We start from the raw sequence: 21,644 nt of genomic DNA, 5'->3' as shown, positions 1-21,644 counted from the left end.
ATGTATGTAATACTTTTTTATTTGAATGTGATTCCAAAATTGTTTCATTATCTCTAAATACAGTCAATAATCAATTACAAATATAATCGCTTACACCACAGTTGCCAGTGTGGAACATATTGAAATTCATATAATTATTACATAGAAAAATGTCAGAGGAAATAAAACATTAACCTAATGTTACTTTCATGAGAGTTTGTATTCTTACAGCTAAATATGCAGTGAATTAAATATAAAGATCTTGTGTAATCAACCGAGAGATTTATTCAGTAGCATTAAGTAAATATCAATTTATCTTTTATACTAAATATTATAATTTCTATTGTGAAACACTTACGAATTCACAAATTATGAATGGTGTGATATTTACGACAATTTTCTACCACCAATAACTAAATGACTGCTGGCATCTACTTGTTGGATTCATAAAAAACTTTGTGGCTACATAGACTAAGCAATTAGCCCACAGATAATAAATGGAAGTAGGAGACAATATAAGTAAAATCCCAAATGTCTCCGAATTCTAAAAAAAAATATTATCAATGTCCTACTCAGTCTATGTTGAAAACACAAATTACTACTATAGGTTAATAATTATTCTAAATTACTACATAGTTCTTATACTAACAATTCATAGTCCTGCTATTAAAAATAGGGTCATTAGTAAAATGTATTCTTACAATTAATCCATCTCATAATCGTCGTCGTCAGATATATATTTACGTTGTTTACGTTTTCGAGGAGTGTTCTTGCCTTTTCCTTTACCGATTTTAATCTTCATCTTCACCGAACGGTTTGAGTCCCCATCCGAGTCTTCCTCATCTGTTAAGTTTAATTATAAAAAACTTATATACTTTATATCAATTAACCAACATAAGTTATTTTAAAGAAAGTGTTATCAAACGCCAACACCTTCAACTTGACGTTTCGTAAGAATTAGTAATATTTTTTTAAGAATACATGTGGAGTTTTCAATTTTAAGATTTTTTTGCAAATTTATAATATAAACGCAAAGTGAAGAGGAATTTATTATATAGTATGAGTTTATGGTATGATGACAACCACTTCGCCGAATAAACTAAAATCCTATAAGTTAAACTGTTTTTTTTTTATATTTTGTACAGTCTGTAAAAAACTGATAAAATCTGTTCAATGGCATAAGAAGTTTGCTTAGATTTAGAATTATGTGTTTGATTTTTATTAATGTGGCTTTAGCTTTATCTTTATATTTCCTATTAATTACGAGATAATGTACCTTTTTCATTATCATCTGAATCATCCGAATTCTGAGCATTTTCATATCTCCTTCTTATTTCTATAAAGACGTTTCTCAAGCGCACAGAGTCCGCGTAAATGAGAGATACTTCTTCGTTGTATGTCTGAGCGTTTGCGCACAGAGTGAAGAAATCTCGTTCTAGATCAGATATGTCATTGTACTGAAATAAAATGTTATTCTTTATATATATCGTATTAACTGCACGTCGTCTGCGTTTATTAAAAACACAGTTAATCTATTTTACATAATTGTATTTCTACTTAGACATGAGAAGACAAGTAGAACAGGTGTCACGTCAAATGAGACATTCATTTTCTCCCAAATTTACTGGAATAACGAAAGAAAAAAGAAATAATAATGATTTCTTTGGTTAAAATATACGTGGGTAACACTGAAAATGTTTAGAACAGGCCAGTTAGAAACATTGCCAAAGAAAACTTTTTGAATTTCAATTTTAGAACTCTTTGGTAGCTTTATGTAGTATATTTGTGCATTCGTTTGTTTTTGTGAATTGGCGGCAAATCTAAAGTCTTACACTTTAAAATGAACCTAACGCGAGAAAACTTTTCGTTCAATGATTTATTATGACTTTCGTTGTGGGCTTACTCAACAACAAAGCTATGATAGGCTGCGATTAACAGTTCTTAATAAAGCCCCATCTCGTGCCACTATTAACAATTGGCTTAACGAGTCTAAGCGTGGACACAGTAATCACAATGATGATCCGTGTCCCTCTTTAACAGCGACTACTGAAGATAACATCAGTGCTGTGCGACGCATGAAGATTAGAGAGTGACCTATCAGCAGATACGGGCAAGCCTAGGCATTGGTATGAGTCAAGTTCAAAAAATATTACATGAACATTTAGGCGTCAGTAAGCTTTGTACCAGATGGATCACCCATTATTTAACTGACGACCAAAAACACCTTCGCATGGTCTGGTAAATATTTGACTATGGCAGTTGTCGAGATAATGAGTCATCCGCTATACAGTCCTGACCTGGCGCCCTGTGACTTTCATTCATACCCAAGAACTAAAGATAAAATTCGAGGTAATCGCTTTACGAGGCCTGAAGATGCGGTGAAAGCGTACGAAAATGTCATAGAAGTGACCCCTAAGGAAGAATGGGCGCACTGCTTTTCTCAGTGGTTCCATCGAATGCGACAATGTGTAGAGAGGAACGAAGATTACTTTGAAAAACAATAAAAGTATTGGCAACATTCTACATTAAGCCGTTATTCATTTTCTAAACATTTTTAGCGTTACCTAGGTACACATAACAGATGAAACAAAGTTATTAAGCATAATAAGAGTTGCTAGTTGCTTGCATGTTGCAACAATGATTTTTGGTGCGTCCAGTCATTACATACATAAGCATTGCGAGTCCCGAGAACAGCCCCACAAAATTTATACAACATTAAACAAAATAATATATTTATATTTAATGCCTTTAATGCAAAGCAGTCAACGTCAGACTTTTTGTCTTAGTCGTAAGTTGTAAATATGTAATTTACTCTCAACTTCGTCAGTTTCACTCTATGTATTCAGATATTATATCATAATTTTTGACCGGTTATGTTAAATGTATTAAACGAACGTTCAATCGATTTTTATAAAGGGAGGAAAAAGGAGATTTACATAATTAGGTACATTTTTAACGTCTTAAAATCTAAAAATACAACTCAAAAGTGGTTCACGTTTTAGAATTACCTCTTAAAGTAAATATCAGTAAATCCTGTAAATTTAAGCGTTACAGACCAAACTAAAATCAAAGAATTAAATATCCGCCATTATGACCACCCGCCAAGTTTAAAAATTATCTAAATACTGTTTAAAAAATTTAGAGGCGTTAAACGGTTTATTAAAATAGATACAAAATCGCTATCGCATTATTTACCTTTCCATCCTCTATCCTATTGTTGATTTTCCTGATGTCAAGTGGTTTCTTAATGACTTCATAGTAGTGCGGCAGCTCTCTACGAGAGGGTAGTTTCATGAACGGCTCTGATAAAACCCGCCCAGCTCTATAATAAATATCAATTTAAAGAAACCGCCAACAATATTTTGAAAATAATCAAGAGGTTATATATATATATATATATATATACTCTTTTCAAACAGATTTTATTCTTTTCATTTCTTCATTAAAAATTTATACTTTTTACTTTACATTTTCCTGTTGAGTATAAGATAATTACTATCGAACAATAACAACGTTACAATGTTGTCAATATAACAAAAAAAGGTTATTTATTGCGACCGCATATCCCACGCACAGACTATATACATTTACACTAGATTATATTGCAATAGATATAGTTTATTTCCTATACATTAAACAAATAACTAAGTATCGTAAATAAAATGAAACTTACTCGTCTGTGTGATCAATGACTTTCTTCATAATATTTTTCAATCTCTTTTTGAGTTGATTAATTTCAGTTTTACTCTTTTTCTTTGTTGAACTGGGAGCCTCTTCTTCATCAGATTCGTCTTGGTTGCGACTAAAATTACATTTGGATATTTTATTCTCAAGAATTAAAAATTAAATTACAAATACTTTAACATTTGTTATTAATGAAAACTATAAAAGTTTTCGAATTTGAAGTAATCGTAAGGAGATTCAAAAGTTAATACATATATATGAAGATATTAGATTATTTGATTCATAAGTATTACAAATTTTACCTGCCTCTACAATAATAGTATTCTGGTGTATAAATAAATAACCATACCGCCTTTTTCGTCCCTTCTTTTTCTTCTTATCAAGAACTTCATCGTCATCATCTTCTTCTTCATCGTCTTCGAATTCTTCATCAATTGCTTTCAGCCACTCCTTTTCAGTAAGAGAATCTGAATAATCCACTTCTTTGCGTTGACGAGAGCCTCGGCCGAGAGTTTCATCTTCATCCAAATAATTCCAACCCTGGCCCTAAAAATTTAGTTCATTACAATGAGAGATATTATGAAGAAACCCCCATCAAAATGGTGGAATATATATGAGTCTAGTACCAAATTCAATCTTTCTATAGTACTATTGCATTTTTCATACATTGGTATGGTTTTAATACAATATTTAATCTGATAAGCATTTATAGGCAAACATCACAAAAAAACAAAAAAAAAACAATAATCGCTTCGATAAAAATGCACAGTGGATGCGCAATGGATATTGGTGAAGTTTGGTCAAAACGCGTTCTTCTGAAAGGAGGGACAAATGGGATAATTTCGAAATTTAGTTAAAAGGTTGGGGAAATCAACCCTATTCTTAAATATCGTGTTAACGCAAACACAGGCACAGCTTTCACCTCCGAGCCACGTAGCAAAAAGTATCTTTACAGAAATATAAAAATACGATATTGCTAAATATCCAAAATCATTATTTTAAAAATGTTATACCTTATTACAAACGACTTCATCATCATTCTTGACCAGCCAGTCCGGTAGTTCGGACTCTTCGATGAGCCGCGACTGATTTTCAACTTTCTTCCGTTCTATGTCAATTTGTCTAAACATCTCCAACTCATCTTCAGAGCGAGCAATCATTTCGTTTATCAAGTCATCGTCTGGTAGTTCATTCTCTTCCTAAGGTTAAATATAATATTTCTATTTAACCTTTACATTCTAGCGTCAAAGAGTTTAGTAGTTTGAAGATGAAGCTCGTACTCCATTTCAAAACAATTTATAAAGAAGGTAAAATATACAAATGTCTATATCACGCTTACTTAGTATTTCTTAATATATTTTGAGCAATTTAGGATTTGGATTTTGGCTCTAATTACAACTTTTAGGTTTAAAAATGGGCCATTTATAAACTCCAAGATCATAATCATATGTGCATATTTTTTTAATTATTTTGGAATTAAATGAGTAACTATATAAATATGTGATATAGTATATGTATATGTTACATTCATACTTATTTTTGTCTAACCATTCATAAATTATATTTAAAATACTTTATAGATCATTTTATATACTTTATTATATGCTGCCTTTGATGTCTTAGGCCCCTTATAAGGCTACATATACACTAATACAGAGTATCTATGAAAACGGTATAACTAAACAAACCTCCTCATCGTCACCATCCTGATGAAGAATACTCTGCAAGAATTGCTGACGTTCAGAACCAGTTGACTTTTGGTCGAACATACCGGCTTGAATTACTTTCTCGTCCATATTCAATTTGTATCTGTTACATTAAAAATATATATTTATGCGTCTCTTAGGGAGAAAAAAGCTGAGGCAATGTAAATAAGTACTTTATTTTATCCGGTTAGCTCCCGTCTACCTTCCATTCAAACTATCATGTTTTTATTTATTTATTTGTCTATATTAGTATAAGTTGTTCTTTTTTAAAATATAATATAAATACATTGTTATATCTTACCTAGCAGCTGCCAAGATTCTCTCCTCTACAGAGTTGACAGTCATCAGCCGCAACACTCTCACCTCGTTACGTTGACCGATACGATGCGCACGATCTTGAGCTTGTAAATCCTGAAGTACCATATTTATCATCGATTTTTTAATAATAAAATTTTACAACAGAAAATGTACTTATTGATATAAATCACGTTTGTGATTATGTATTTTTAATATTGATCAATAGTAAGAAACAAAAAACGGGCAAACTAATATTTCTTTGGTTTAATATGACTTTATGATTTGTCATCAAACACTTAGATATGTGACAAGACTTTTAACTACATCGTCTTCTAGTTGTACAAAATGTTTTGGTATATTTCTTAAAGTATAACTTATATTGACTCTACCTTAACAAAGTAAAAATATATAATGATTACACTTATTGATTTAAACTTAAAGAATTTTCTTTATTTTACCTGATGCGGATTCCAGTCAGAATCGAATATAATGACAGTGTCAGCACTTTGCAAGTTGAGTCCCAAACCACCAGCACGTGTAGATAGTAAAAACATAAAATACTCAGAATCCACATCGTTGAACTTCTTTAATAATTCTCCTCGATCCTCGGCTTTTGTCATACCGTCAAGTCTATAAAAATCGTAACATGCATTACTATACAAATCCAATATACACTGATATATAAATAATGTTATTGAAAAAAAACCTTAAATACTATTTTAAATCGTACAGTAAATGTAAAATAATATTTTATTGAAATTTTAGTTTCAAAAACATAATAAAATAGTTCAAACTAAGCAAATGTACCAAAATATTCAGAAATCGTAGGTTTTAAACGGTTCTCAAATTATAAATTACCTTAAATATAGAAATCCTCTCCATGACAAGTAGTCCTCAATAATTGTCATACATTGTGTCATCTGACAAAAGACAAGTACTCTGTGTCCCGACGCTTTCAACTTCGGCAAGATACGGTCTAACAGCTCGAACTTACCAGAGACACGGTATAGATCTGGTCTAAAAAATAATATCAAATAATATACTATGTAAACATCTTATATTGAAGTTAAATTCTGTTTTACTGACACATTTTAAAAAAAATTGCCATAAGCAAGGCGTTTTAATTCGGCAAATTTTATTTTTAGGGTTGTATACTCGAGTAAATAACATACAATATAGAGGGAAAATGCTACTAATGTTTTTTTAGAAGAAAAAGATTAATAAACAAATATCAGTCAAATTGTTTTCTATTATTGTACAAAAAATACAGATTTGAAATTGTAGTACATTTGACTGAATTTAGTTAGATGACTTGCTAACGAAGCTGAGAATTAATCGATGATATAATCTCGATTTCAGCACTTAAATTAATTGTTACCTGTTATTTATGATTTGCTATATTAAGAAGTTAAATGGGTTTAACGCTTTCAGGTTGGTAAAGCCTGGGTAAATGAGTGTCGGAAAATATGTGTGTGTACTTATGTACCCGCGTTAGAAGTTATACTTCTGTGGCGTAACAAGATAAAAATCTTTTTAAATTTTTTATATTTCGCCTTATTCTACGTTTGTAGAAATGTTGGTGTTGGTCGTGTTTAATACGTTGAAAGTGTTATTATAACGTATTATCTAGTTAAATAAAGTTTACTTCAATATCCCAAAAAAATGTTTTAAATAATTAAAGAAATGGACATTTTTTATTTTAAAATGTTGATAATGCTAACTTCATGGTGTCGGTTTTTAGTAACGGTTTGCGCGTGCATCGTAAAAAATACTCTCATCATTTTTCCCTAATGCGCCCAAAGAACTTCAAAAATCTTGGTTATTATAGCCAATTAGATGAAATCAGTCTCACGATGTTATCAGCGTAAGAGCAAATATAATTTGCGGATATACAACATTTTATAGTTGTATAGATGAAGCTCAAACATACTCTGTATTGCCTTAAAACAAATAACTTACCCAGAAACAATCCCACCACCACCTCCTACGTGGTCACAAAACTTTTCCTCGATATGCGGGAACATGAAGGGATGGTTACACAGTTTACGTAGTTGTACGATTGTGTTCATTAATGCCTTGGCACCGCCCTTGCCCTTATTACCCTTTTCAGAACCGTCGGTTAAAAGAACACCTTTCGACTGCATGTGCCTAAAAATATTAGGGGCTTAAATAGAGTAAAAGCTAGCTTTCATGGATTCCACGTCTATTGTCGAGTCACGCTTTTGAATTGACTATACCAAAGTCTGTATTCTAAGCGAAGTTTTCGGAGATACGAAAATAAAAATCTTAAAGAAAATGAAATTAATTTACAAAACTGATAATAAGCAAAGCAAACAGATATTGTGTCATATGATACCACAGTATAAGTAAAAACGCGGGCAGATACAAAAATCAAAAACTAGACCAAAAAGTATTTTTTGCAAATTTACTACCGTATAGCTTGCAAGATTCCGACGTGACAAACCACGGAAAACAGAGCATATAAATTATAATCTACATAATCAATTAAACTTACTTGTACAATACACGTTGCAGACCACTCATATCACATTTAACGATATATTCCACCTTATCAGGCAACTGGCTCTCCACTTCCTTTTTGAGACGCCGTAATAAGAATGGACGTAACACTTTATGCAAACGACGGATAATAAGAATGGTTTCTTCTTCGTTCAGTTCAACCTGAAATTTTTAATCGACATGCATAATAATAATAGTATTGAAAGTATGATTTAATGTAATGGTAATTGATAATTTTTGATAATAAAAATTATCAAAATGAGTGCAAAGACTTCTGTGAATAAGCTTGTTTATAAATATAATAATGTACCTTTTCGCCAGTAGTAGCGAACGGGGCGTTGAACCATTGCTCAAAAGTCGAGCAACTCTTAAAGATTGAGGGCAAGAGGAAGTTCAAGAGCGCCCACAGTTCCGGCAACTTATTTTGCAACGGCGTTCCTGTTAGCAACAACCGATGAGGCGCCACGTAGTGTGTGTTAAGCACTTGGGTCAATTTGCAGTGGTGGTTCTTCATACGATGACCTTCGTCAATGATCATGTACTTCCATTGTACCTGAAGGTATTAAAGGAGAATTTAATCTTCAATAACAGTAATTCGGCCCGAAATATTGGCCGAGTACATCACAAAAAAATGAAATGACACGGAACTGAAAATATATTATTAAAGAACTTTTTTGACATTAAGATTCCCGCCATCTAAGAGTGTGTCAAAGTCAAAACTTGCCAAGTAAAAAAAAATACTAAACTTCTAAACAATCTTAGCTTAATGCTTTGAATTAAATGTTGGAGCTAGGACGTACCGTAAAGTTTTTATCGACGATAAGATTGTTAGGTGATCAAAACGATAACTTTAGTAGAAATAGTAGTAGTCCTTGGTAATTTTTCTTCCAAAGTAATAAATAAGAAAGTGTTTTGAATTAACTGAATATAAAAAGAACATATATGAAACAAAATTAGATCACTATTCAAGAATACATACCTTCGCGAGTACACCCTTGTCCTTAATAACATATTCGTACGTTGTGAGCAGTACGTTAAACTTGGTCGAACGCATCTGTGTCTGTACGAGACGGCGGGATTGCGGCGATCCCTTGTATGACACCACTAGTACAGTCGGCGCCCATTTTTCAAATTCTAGCACCCAGTTGGATAATGTACTATAAAATCATAAAAATATTATTTTTAATTTTTATTTAAAAGCCTTTATTGTGTGGGCTGCAACATAACGTTATTTAGAATAATGAATGAATCTATCTGAAAGTTTTATTTCAATTATTTTGTCTATAATATTTGTATATAAATACAGTGTTAACTTTTTATAGCGTCATTCGTTATAACAAAAAGAGTCTATAACGAAAATGTGTTAAATTTATTTGGTTTAACACAAAACCCATCAATTAATTCACTCTTTATAACGCAACAACGATTCTCTATACCGTAGTATATTAATAAAATAGAACTGAAATTCTCTAATAGTTTTGGGATCTTATCACGTTTCTTGTTGTTTACATAAAATTCAAAATACAAAACGTTATTGCGACGTATCGTAAATAATACTAGAAAACATCAAAGATATTGATATTTTATAAATAAGGCAGTGTTGGGCTAGTGGCTTCAGCCGTTCGAATCTCAGCATTGACATCGTAGGTTCGATTCCGGCCGTGTACCAATGGACTTACGCTAATAGACGTGTATTTATATTGCACATTAATTCGAACCGTGAAGGAAAACATCGTGAGTTAGCCGGGATGCCTTAGATCCAAAAAGTCTATGGCGTGTGTCAGGCACAGAACTTCTTGCCTATAGAGTTACAAATGATCATAAAATATATACAGAAATCTGAGGCCGAGACCTAAAAAAGGTAGCGCCACTGATTTGTTTGTTTTTTAAATACCTGAAAAGTATGTATTATAGTGTTTTAATAATTAAAGTAATTTCCTTACCTGAGGGGCACAATAATGAGGAATGGCCCATTTACTTTCTTCTTCTCCATAAGGTATGTGACCAATGCTATAGTTTGAATAGTTTTCCCGAGACCCATCTCATCGGCCAAAATACCATTCAAGTTGTTATTGAACAGTGACACCAGCCATTCGAGACCCTGTTAATTAATCTCATTTATGATCGAACATATTGAATGAAATTTAAATTTATGTGAACAATTCATTATCCGTGAATCATTTACGAAAGTTGAAAAATTACATAGATCTTTTATTTCCACTTAATTCATAATTGCATTAACTAAAAATAATGTTTAAAAGATAATTTTGTTTGTTTGTTTTTTTTTTATATGAAACTCACCTTAATTTGATACTCCTTAAGATTTCCATTCACCAATATGCTGGCTTGCTCCGTTACAGACTCGTGCACAGTGTGGGCGATGCTATAATAAAAAAATATATAGCTTTAGTACTTTACGCAGTTGAGAATCGTCTTTTGTGGTCAAGCTCAATATAAAAAAGTCGATTGAAACTGGCATGTCCGCGATTGTTGTTTTATTTATTACATGTTAATAAAATTGTTTTTTTTTTTTAAATATTACAAGTCAAAATTTACTATATTTATTGTCAGTTAGCGATCTGTCTATTTAAGGTATGAACGATATCCACAGCTCAGAAGTAAAATTATGTATGTGTTATTGATTGTCTTACAACAAAAAATCTGATTTGAATATGGCTTTATCTTATTAATTTCTCTCTTACTTTCAAAATAGCAAGGCCTCCTTCGAGCCCTTAATAATCGTGTGATCCTACCCAATTAGTTTTGATATAATCCCACCACCTTGAACCTTTGATCCTACCCTTAGGCCGTCTGTTACTTAGACCTCTTACACCTCCTTATTTACATATTCACTATTTATGTGTTAGGTTACATCTGTAGGGTTATTAGGGTCTAAGACCCCACCCTCTCATATATTAAACTATATATACGCTACATATGCTATAAAGATACTTCTGACATTTATACACATACATTTTAATACACATTTCATTGTCAACTGGGTGGCGAGCTGTACAAGTAGATGTCAAATTAAATAACAATTAAAAAATGGACAAATTATCTGATGGAATATTTAAATTATCTTATGGCAATAATTAGTATCAGTTTATAATTTAGATTCTGTTCTGCATAATTTTTAATAAGATATATATATATTTACCTGTAATATGTCTGTTCTTCTGTCTTGTATTCGTCATCCTCCACCTTGGCCTTCTTGATCATCTCTCGGGCTTTATCCTCATCACTCTTCTCTTTATCAGTCCTCTCGTCCCTGTGCCCTCTCCTCCTGCCATGTTCTGATAAAAAAGGTAGAATTGTTATATTTGGCATGCATGACAAAGTGTTTTGACTTTAAAAATAGATATGAAATAACACTTTTTAAAATAATACCAATTTATACTATGCTCCCGAATTTATACCTTAAAAAGACAATTATATTACAGTGAATATTTTTTTATATATATTCAGAGCTATTTAAATATATTTTTTATAAAATAGTTAGCCAACGTTAGTCTTACCATCATCCTGACTGTCATCTCCAGAATCGTCTGAATCAGACATCACTTCCCATCCTGGATGAGATTCCATCCAATCCTTCAGCTGCGATAGTAATGGAGCTTCTTCGCCCCTCAAAGTCTGTAACGATTTTTTTTAAATATTTTAAAACGTTTATTTTGATAATGCGGTACTATCGCCGTGGTTTAATCTGTAAGCATTAAAAAAGGATAAAAAATTCTTATAAGGGCTTGAATCAAAATAACAATGTTTATTAATAAGGGCAATTATTGAATGATTAAGTTAATATTAAGTATTTGTTGTACCTCTCCCGACTTAGGATCCATGACGGCAACCCGCGAATCAGATGTCTGCGAGCTATCATCAAGCGCGTCGATCTCACCACCCTCTAGAACCTTCTTCTTTCGCGATTTCTGTAAATTATATTAAAAATATTTATAAATTATACCAAAGAGTGCATTTGCAGGTGCCATTCAGAGACAGTTCGAGGCTATAGAATAAAATCTCACATGTCAATCACCAAACATACATTTTCATAATAATATCAAATTATTTAAATTTGATATAATTCTTTTTAGGGAGGAAATGCTTGCATTTTTTTACAATCCTATAATTAGTATTTTTAGAATACATAACTCGTCACAAACCATATACCCCCCATGATATACATACACTCACCCGTTTCCTTCGTTCTTCTTCTTGTTGTTTCTTTCTTTGCTCTTGCTTATGCTGTTTCACCATCTCAGTGAGGCTAGCAATGTACTCATCAGTTTGAGATAGAAGGAACGCCAATCTCTTATCTTTCTTCTGGTCAATAAGCTTCCTATAGCCTTCTTCATCTTCTGCCATAAGACTAGAGAAGAAGATTTAAAATAAATACAACGTGACGGAGACAATGTATCGGATTACTTGAATTATTAAAGCTTTATTATATTTAGCATTATTTTTCTGTCTTTACGTTATTTGCTGTAATTGTGTGTTTTTAAGTTTTATTATCCTACAAATACTCCCTCAATATTGTGACGATGAGTATATTAAAAATATAACACATAGTACATTAATGAATTTTTTCAAGCAATAGTTTAATTGAACATACTTTTATAAAAACGATTTACTTATATGGCTAGAGCGTTTGTGTAGTTTTATTATAGAACAGCAACCTTAATCATTCATATCTTCAGAAAAATCTATTGTTATATTACTAGGGTAGAACCCTTCCGCTCCAGGCATTAGGTTTGAGAATCAAATGTTTATCTAGCGTAAGTATACTTTGTTAAAATATCTTCTCCGTGTGGGACGTGGATTTAAAGTACAAAATGCATTACTAGTTTTGAGCAAAAAAAAGTCAATAAAATACTTTTAAATTTTAAAAAACATACACAATGTATATGTACTTAAAGCGAACAAGCTATTTTTTTTAACTTACCGTCGCATACGTTCTTTCTCAATCCGTTCTTGTTCCTTCTTTTGTTCTCGCTCAGCGTTCGCGTGATAATTCATTATACCCTTGTTGATACGTGAAAGTTTCGCGACGTTGTTTCGGTGATACTCCTTGAAGTCTTTGGCTGTTTGAATTATTTTACCGATTTAAATACTTTAGGAACATATTAAAAGATGCAAAAACATTACAATGTTTTATACATACATGGTCATATTATAAAGGTAGACCAAAAACCGTGTTTGTTACCATGGTAACTATTCAATTTAAAGATAAGCTAAATATACATGAATTCAAAATTACGTCATAAATAGTGGATCTTAATAGTGGCAAAATATTATGATTTTTGGCTGTACCCTCAAATAAGTGGCAAACGCTTAAAGCATTGAATTTGCAGGTCCTGGGTTCAATATAATAGATGCCCAATGTGACCACATTACGAGACATTACTTTTGTGAGAGTTTTCAGAATGTACTGCGAGTAGTATTTGAAAAAAAAAATTAAAGAAAAACTTCATTAAATTTACCATGTTGTAGCACAGTTTGCAAGAACTCCTGGTGCTTTTGCCGACGTTTCCTTTCCGCTTCGAGTTTCTGCTGTTTTTCCAATTTCTCCGTAGCCCGAGCTTCTCGAAGACCTTGGCGTTTTGTTCGTTTGTACGCTTTTATATTTACAGCAGTCTCTAGAGTAGTATCGCGACGAACTTGGCCTAATATCTATAAAAAAATATTGTATTGAATGTTTCACTTTTAATCGAAATGTTGTCACAAAAAAACCAGAAAAGATTTATTGGAAATTATGGTTTAATTTGTTTTTTCAAATTACTAGACTGGAACTTTTAGACCTATAATATCTATCTTCTGTTTTAATATAATGACGGAAATGGACGGATGGAATGGAAAAAAATATATAATAAAACAAGTATTTAATCCTCACCTCGGATCGTAATTGTTTTTGGAAATTAAGAAGTCGTAGTGCTCTGAGCTCAATCTGCGCTTGCAGTCTCAAGTCGTCGGGAATATTCGCCGGGAGGTTTGATAACATTTCCATACGGTGAGATATACGCGATGCGATTCTAAGGAAAAATAATAGAAAATGCACTAAATGGAATTAAGACACGCATATTTGTTAAAATATTACGATTACTTGAATTTAAAAATATATATAACTGTTTCTATTCGCGTGCACATATAAACATAGTAGCGAGTTGACACAAAGATATTTCTAAAATTTGATAAATAATGCAATTGCCCAGGTACAGTTGGCTGAACACCTACTACCTCCTTATTTTAAAAAAGCGAAGTTTATTTGTTTCATCAAAGTGTTGTCACTTCGAAGAATACATTAAAAATGAAATCGTTAGTTTATTTAAGTATGACAATAATACAAGAAGCTTCCTCCATAACATTAACAGTTGTTGCAGCTTTGATAATATGGTACAGTCATAAGCAATGGCGCTAAGACAATGAGGGCGCCGCCACCGAAATTATTTATGTTACACTTACATAACAACATAATATTTGTTGTAGATAAGTACATAGGTACAATAGGCGCAACATATGCCTTGTAAATAATGAAATATATAATGCATTTATTGTCAACAAGTCTCCTAAGACTGTGTTTTTCAATAATACTGGATTGTACTCCTGACGTTTCACACGTAGAGCAAATTTTTCGAATAAGATTTGTCAATTTTTACATGGAAGCTTGGAAAGTTTGAAATAAGACAGTATTTCCTAGCTTTCTGTCCAATTATACTAAAACGAAATTTCTTAAGGGATCAAATATGATCAATATCTAAATCCCCGCGCTTTTCATATTCCGTGCGCTAGCCATAGTTTAAATTTAATAGTAAACGACGCTGCCAACATCAATCATCACACGACTGGGTTTATTAATATAGTGCAAGAATTATATAAATATTTTTATTTATTAAAATTGTCATAAATCTGATCTTTAAAGTGAAGAACATTTTTCTTTCGGTCAAAATTAACAAATACATTGACACTTGAAGATTCGTAAAAATATGAGGCGCTTCATGGGTTTGGCAGACAGGCGCTGCCGGGGGTCGGAGCAGCCCTGGTCATAAGTTTGCGTCATAAGCAATATAATAAAAAAACTACATAGAAATTAGGTTTCCGAGGAAATCGCTATATTACTATTGAGTTAAAGAATGGAAATAAGTAACATTTTTACAGAGTAGCCCCGCCCCGCTCTGATATTATGATCTAGGATTAGGAAAACTGTGCATACCTATTCTCTCTTTCATTCAGCACCATGAGTGGGTCTATACCCGCCGGTTTAGGAATGCTTGTAATCCGGTTTTGTTTCGCCCCAGGGGTGGGTGCCCCCGCTTGCGCTGGCTGTGAACCTGGAGCACCAGGGGCAGGTGGGCGAACGGGAGCTGCACCCCTCACGGGTGGGGCACCACCGACAGGCTGAAACGTAAATTTAAGACTTCTACATTTTTTTCATTTAATGCTGAATTGGAAAAACAGCAAAACGTGAAACCTTCAATCTAGAAACAATAATTATTTTGGTTTAGAGGCACAAAAAACTGAAGGGTTTATATATACTTACGGGATTAACTAGTGGCGGCGTCGGTTGCGTGGGTGGGGCCATTTGACCTGTCATAGGAAGAGGCGTTGGCGGAGCACCGCCGCCACCGCGTGCTGGATCCGCAGCTCCCGCATACCCAGCGCCAGCAGTCCCCGCTGGGCCAGAGCCCGAGTTACCACCGTAAGGTGATGGTGGCTGGGCAGGAGGAGTAGGACATTCGGGGGGCGAATCACCACTACGTTTCCCAGTGGCCATTAACGCTATCTGTTGCGTTATTGGCTGATTGCGGGCTAAATTACGGTAGGCTGCGATTTGGGCTCTGTAAATATTGTAGGGTTGGTTGCTATAGATATATATATATGCTTTATGTCCACAAAAAAAGATGAAATATTTTAAACGAATACCCACTTTAACTGATTCAATTGAGCGTTTGAAAAGTGTGGACTGTTTCTTGCTCGAATTGCTAACAACTGTGAATATCTGGGATCATCTTGCATGCCTTTCTCTTCCATCGAATCAATTGTCCGCTGCAGCGCATTCAAATTATCTGGTCCAGATGCAAGAGATCCTTGCATTGGCGACGAAGAAGGTGCACCATTTGCTGCTGCCGTCGGTGGAATTGAACCATGTGGAGGAGTTTGAGATGGAGGTGGCTGCTGTTGGCCCGGAGGCGCTGCGGCTGCAGATGCGGGTGGTGTTGAAGCCCCTGGAGATGATGCTGGGTGATATCCTCCCATCATGTTGTGATGTGGAGGCATTGGTGGCATGCCTTGAGGATGATTGTGTGGTGGTGGGCCTCCCCGAGGCATGACCATGCCAGGCGGAGGAGGTCCCTGTGGTTGACCTGGGGGTGGTGGACCTCCCGGCATACCCAGTGGAGCCTGAAACATATAACAATATTCTTATTTTGTGTGCTTGCATTACAACCTTTTAATTAAGCCTCAATATATGTAAGTAATTCATACATATCATATAGGTTAAGAGGTCAGTAGGCAGACGTTTAAATAGAGTAGATTCCTACAACAATATTCATAATGTTGGATAAGCCTTCTTTCAAAGTTCGCAGCCTATGAGCTCGCCGATAAATTATGCAATTGTGTTTTCAGATTTCTCCCTGTTTGGAGATCTCACAATCCTCGATCCCGTTTCTTCTGCATATCAATAATATGTTGCAACTTAGCAACATTTATTCCTATGAAGACGACAGAACTGGACATACTATTTACATTGGCCGGGCAGGTATTTCTCAGGCAGTTGTCGATCAGTACCGGAACCAACTTGTGTTAACTTGTGTTAACTGGGGTAGATTAAATCTAGTCCAATTCAATCCTAGGAAGACACAAGCTTGCGTGTTTTGCGCCCAAAAACACCTTTTGTTCTTGAGCGGAAATCCTCATCCTTTCCTCGAAGACACGCCCCTCAAAGCCTCAGCTAACATCAGAAAACTAGGCGTAGACATATCGAATGTGAACGTTCAGTTCCGCGGTCATTTGGCAGGGATAGCTATATTAGCGAAGAAGCTTGGTGAGCTTCGGTAGGAAATCCGATATTTCACCGCCACCACTTGCAACTTCATAAACGACAAATTCGGCCCCACATGGAATATTGTTCTCACCGCTGGGTGGGAGCTCCCCAGCACCAGCTATTCCATCATCATCATTCTATATTCATTCATCGTATTCAACGTAGAGCGATGCGAATCGTCGAGGACCAGTCACTTTCCGAGCTTGATGTCTTGGCGTTGCGTAGAAATGTGGTATCTCTTTGCAACTTCTAACTCATTTACAACGGAGACTGCTCAGATCAGTTGTTTGGATACGGCGGTGCGCGACTGAAGTATTTCTGAAGCAATTTGACTTAGGTCCTTCAAGAAAATAGCGTACCAGTTCTTAAAAAACCGGTAACGCACATGCGAGCCCTCTGGCAATGTGAGTGTCTATGTGCGGAGGTTTTACTTAACGTCAGGTGAGCCTACCCCGGTTTGCCCCGTTAATAAAAAAATAGCATAATTGACAAGTCAAGTATATCATGACCATCTTGTGTATTAACAGATACACATTATGATACAAATAAATTTTATTTTGTTCTTTTTTGCACTACATACATTTCTGACTGTTAATTGTTCGAAATATAGATTCTATAAGATTACAGCTTTTAACCAGCGTGAAAGAAGGGTATTGTATGCTATTTATACTAAAGAAAAGACAATAAACTTCTTGAATGGGATTTCAAATGAAGCAGCAATACCAATCGATGTGGCAGTGCAAGAGCAGTATGCTCATACATTGGAAACAGAACTTCATACTTATAACATTCAATATGTTTATTTTACAGGAAATCTTATGTATGTTTGTTACACTTTTTATATACCCTAAATCATTAACACACAAAATTCTGAACCCTATCAATCCTACAATAATTATGAATGAAATATACATGTTATTTACTGACAAAGTCTACTTCAGAAGCAAGATTATTACTTACATATTGTTTGACAGTAGTTATTTAAATGTAAAATCCTTCTCGTTTCAGGGATACTACAAAAAAAATGAATTTCACTCCAGAGATTGATATCTCAAATTCATTCCTTGAGTGGGATGGCATTACACATTGGGTGGATGCTCAAGTAAAGAAAAATAGAAATTTACAGAAAATTGTGATTGCAAAGACATATGAACGGAGAGATATATTTATTCTTAAAATATCAAATGGAAATAAAAAGCCAATTGTGTTTATTGTAGGCAGTGAGGATGGGAAAGACTGGGTTTCATCATCAGTGATTCTTAACTTTCTCATAAAATTACTTAAAGATAGTGATATGGATAACAGCTTATTGAAATACTTTGATTTCTATTTAGCCCCGATACTTAATCCAGATGGCTTTGTATATAGCAAAATATATGTATGTATTTAAACTTAAAGCATAATTGTCAATCAAAGCAATAGTAAATATTCAAAATTATAATGCACTTACATAATATACTAAATTGCCCTGACATCTTAACACTAGCTTTGAAATGTGTTCCAGGATAGATTTTGGTCAAAAAACAGAAGAGAATTCTTTCCTCCAATTTCTTGTTTAAACCATTCCCTTTCTGTTGGAGTAAATATTGACAGGAATTGGTTTCATCAAAAAGTTTCAAAATGTAAATGACTAAATATATGACTTATTTATTAAAGTATAGTTCGAAATAAATATTATTTTTATAAGATTCATGCCAAAATAAGTTGATTGTGTTTTAAGTGAGGTTTCAAAAACTGTAAATTTTAATATTTATTGCAGTGATGGAAGAAGAATGTAAAAATATTTACATAGGATATGAACCATTGTCTGAAGAGGAGACACATACCCTGTCTTATGTTTTAAATGGACTTGCTATAAACATGATTGCATTTATTAATTTAAAAGGCTTCAGTAAATTTATAACAATTCCTTATGCACACAGGGAACCAACCAGTAATCATGATATTGTTGTAAGTGAAAACAGTTGATTTTTTCGAATTAAGATAATAAACTCTATGTTCTTCATTTTGTCTGTAGTTAACCACAAACTGTCAATATCTAGTCTTAATTTTGAACATTGCAGTGTTAAAAGTTTTTGGTGCAAAGATGAAAGACAACAGTGTCTGTCTGTTATAAGTCTCATGGCATATTTTTTATATACTGATTTTATTTTTCAGCTGGATATACTTACATCAGCATCAACAACATTAAATAAAATCTACAATGTAACATATTATGTTGACACAAGTAATAGGTTAATTTGTAAGAAAACTGGCAATATTTAAAGCACATTAATAATTGCTTTTACACATTTTAATATATTTAATATTACAGATAATTTCAGTGGTAACATGGCAGATTGGGTAAAGAGAAAGCTAAATATTCCTATAGTGTTTACACAATACCTGAAATATCAAAACTATGTTCTTCCTAAACCTAGTCATATTTTACAACTCACACAGCATTTCTATACAACACTGAATGAAACTATGATAATAGCAAAAGACATTTATGCACCACTGTTTAACAACAAATGTACAATATCAAAAATTACTATTTCCCTAATTAATATTGTTATTGTTTTTCAATCTATCATTATTTGCTGTTAAAATTGATTTTATTTGAAGCTTAAAAAGTCAAAGAATGTTGTGTCACATTTATTTATTTACAATAAAATTTTGGCTACTTGCTTACTTATATTTAATACTGCTTTATTTGTGAAAAGTAATTTTCTAAGTTTAAAATGGTACAGTGGGTTATCCGTAAACATCCAAAATGACATGTATTGTACAGGTTTTGTGAATATAAATATAAGCTTTTCTTAATAGGCATTGAGAAATAGAAATGAGGGAATGTGTAGTTGTCTTTTTTTCCTATGATCTTAAAGATTTTGACTATGTTAATTACTGTTATTGTTACTTTATATAATATAAATTTATTGGTTTTATTTATACAAATAAAGACACAAAAATACACCAAATACATTGTGTACATAATGTTCATGTCTATATTAGAGTTTTTTATATTTACAAAAGACACTAATCAATACCAAAGCTTAATTAAAGAAATAAGCATAATAAAATTAACATGCTATATGTACATATGTCAATGACATGTTGTTTATAACAAGAAGCAACACAAAGCTGATCACCTACTTGGATTAATAGATAATTTTTATTTGAACGGATAAGGTCTGACAGTCTGATTACTGCCCAAATGTTTTTTGTCTAAGATTTAAAAAAATATATTACCTGATTTGGTGGCATATGACCTATTTGATGTTGCATATATCCATGTGGTGGAGCTTGGCCAGGCATATTTGGATGTCCGTTAGGGCCAGCCCCAGTAGCACTAATAGGGTGACCAGGTGGTCCTGACATATGAGGGCCAACCATATGGGAAGGCATTTGATGACTGTTCGGCGGTATGTTCGGATGTTGTGAAACTCCAGGCGGACCGTTACCATTAGGCGCGATATTATGGGGAGGACCTGATGCTGGCATATGATTAGAAATAGGTGGTTGGCTTGATCCAGACGGATGAGACGGAGGTGGACCATTCACATGTTGACTGTATGGACTATGAGGTGAATGCGGCGGAGCCGGGCTTTGCGTCGGTGGCCCCATAGGACTCGGGGCCTGAGGTGGAGGCATTGGACTGTTCTGGGGCGAAGGACTAGCCATCTTTGAAACTTTTTTTAACGTGGCATATCAAATATACTCGCAATAGTGAGAAGTTTAAGTAAACAAAATCTCTTTGCAACGAAAAACTGAGAAAGCGTTCCAAACCAATCACTTGTCACTTGCAACACTTCAATGAAACATTAATATACAATATTATTATACACAAATACAATTATTTTTAGTGAAATATGATATAGTTATCATAATCAATTATCGCATGATATTGTCTCTCTTAAGTTAGATTCTTCAAAAATTATGTACAATGTACATGAAATCACAAAATTACACAAAATATGTGAAATCCACAGACTAGCAAAATCTCTATTCACAGAATACGTATTAAAGAAAGAAAATGTAAGCGATCACCACGAATTAAGGACTAGGATAGGTATTTTGGTCGTCGTACAACAATTTATCAAATTCTGATGCTTGATGCTTTTAAGCCTTTTAAATTGCATATAAATAAATTACAAAAATACATTCATTGTAACAGTTAAGTTTAATGTTATTTGTTCATATTATAATGACATGATTTAATTAACGTGACTATTTCATTGTTTTCAAGTTAATTTAAGGAATTATTGACTAAACCTTTAGAAGATAAACTATCTTATCTTAAATTATACATTTGGGTTATTTGTGGTGTTTCGTGTTGAATGAATGGACAATTCTGGTTGAAAACTAATATAAAACGAAATTATAAAAATCTTTAAAAAAACATCTGTAAATAAAGTATCTAAAATTTTGGGTGCCTAACA

General features: G+C 33.4%; 2 protein-coding genes across 6 annotated transcripts; one reads left to right on the top strand and one right to left on the bottom strand.

The window, feature by feature from the left end:
- Nucleotides 1–3: 3 nt before the first annotated feature.
- LOC123706828 (ATP-dependent helicase brm) lies at nt 4–21,179 on the bottom strand. The gene is made up of 27 exons (XM_045656309.1): nt 20,455–21,179; nt 16,108–16,580; nt 15,721–16,018; nt 15,394–15,578; nt 14,077–14,215; nt 13,667–13,856; nt 13,129–13,267; nt 12,381–12,555; nt 12,008–12,115; nt 11,705–11,822; nt 11,347–11,482; nt 10,488–10,569; nt 10,130–10,287; nt 9,166–9,343; nt 8,497–8,739; nt 8,182–8,348; nt 7,626–7,814; nt 6,525–6,683; nt 6,125–6,296; nt 5,671–5,780; nt 5,352–5,472; nt 4,677–4,862; nt 4,013–4,209; nt 3,653–3,781; nt 3,175–3,301; nt 1,256–1,436; nt 4–822 (listed from the first exon to the last, which is right to left on the bottom strand). The coding sequence occupies exons 1-27, from the start codon at nt 20,884–20,886 to the stop codon at nt 683–685; spliced, it is 4,932 nt and encodes a 1,643-aa protein (XP_045512265.1). The 5' UTR covers nt 20,887–21,179; the 3' UTR covers nt 4–682.
- LOC123706831 (zinc carboxypeptidase-like) lies at nt 17,699–20,098 on the top strand. 5 transcript variants are annotated; one of them, XM_045656313.1, is made up of 7 exons: nt 17,699–17,873; nt 18,034–18,043; nt 18,232–18,601; nt 18,728–18,845; nt 18,983–19,173; nt 19,381–19,465; nt 19,538–20,098. In XM_045656313.1, coding segments are annotated over exons 2-7 (1,041 nt in total). In that variant the 5' UTR covers nt 17,699–17,873; nt 18,034–18,041; the 3' UTR covers nt 19,813–20,098. The 5 variants fall into 5 exon arrangements, 4 of the variants coding, with proteins under 4 accessions (XP_045512269.1, XP_045512270.1, XP_045512267.1 ...); XM_045656314.1 differs by lacking the exon at nt 18,034–18,043; XR_006753432.1 differs by having other exon boundaries at nt 17,702–18,043; nt 18,733–18,845; nt 19,538–20,086.
- Nucleotides 21,180–21,644: the final 465 nt, after the last annotated feature.

This window comes from Pieris brassicae, chromosome 3, assembly GCF_905147105.1.
Source record: "Pieris brassicae chromosome 3, ilPieBrab1.1, whole genome shotgun sequence".
Classification (NCBI taxonomy): Eukaryota; Metazoa; Arthropoda; class Insecta; order Lepidoptera; family Pieridae; genus Pieris; species Pieris brassicae.
The sequence above is the reverse complement of the archived record's forward strand: the minus strand, read 5'-3'. Positions and strand labels throughout refer to the sequence as shown.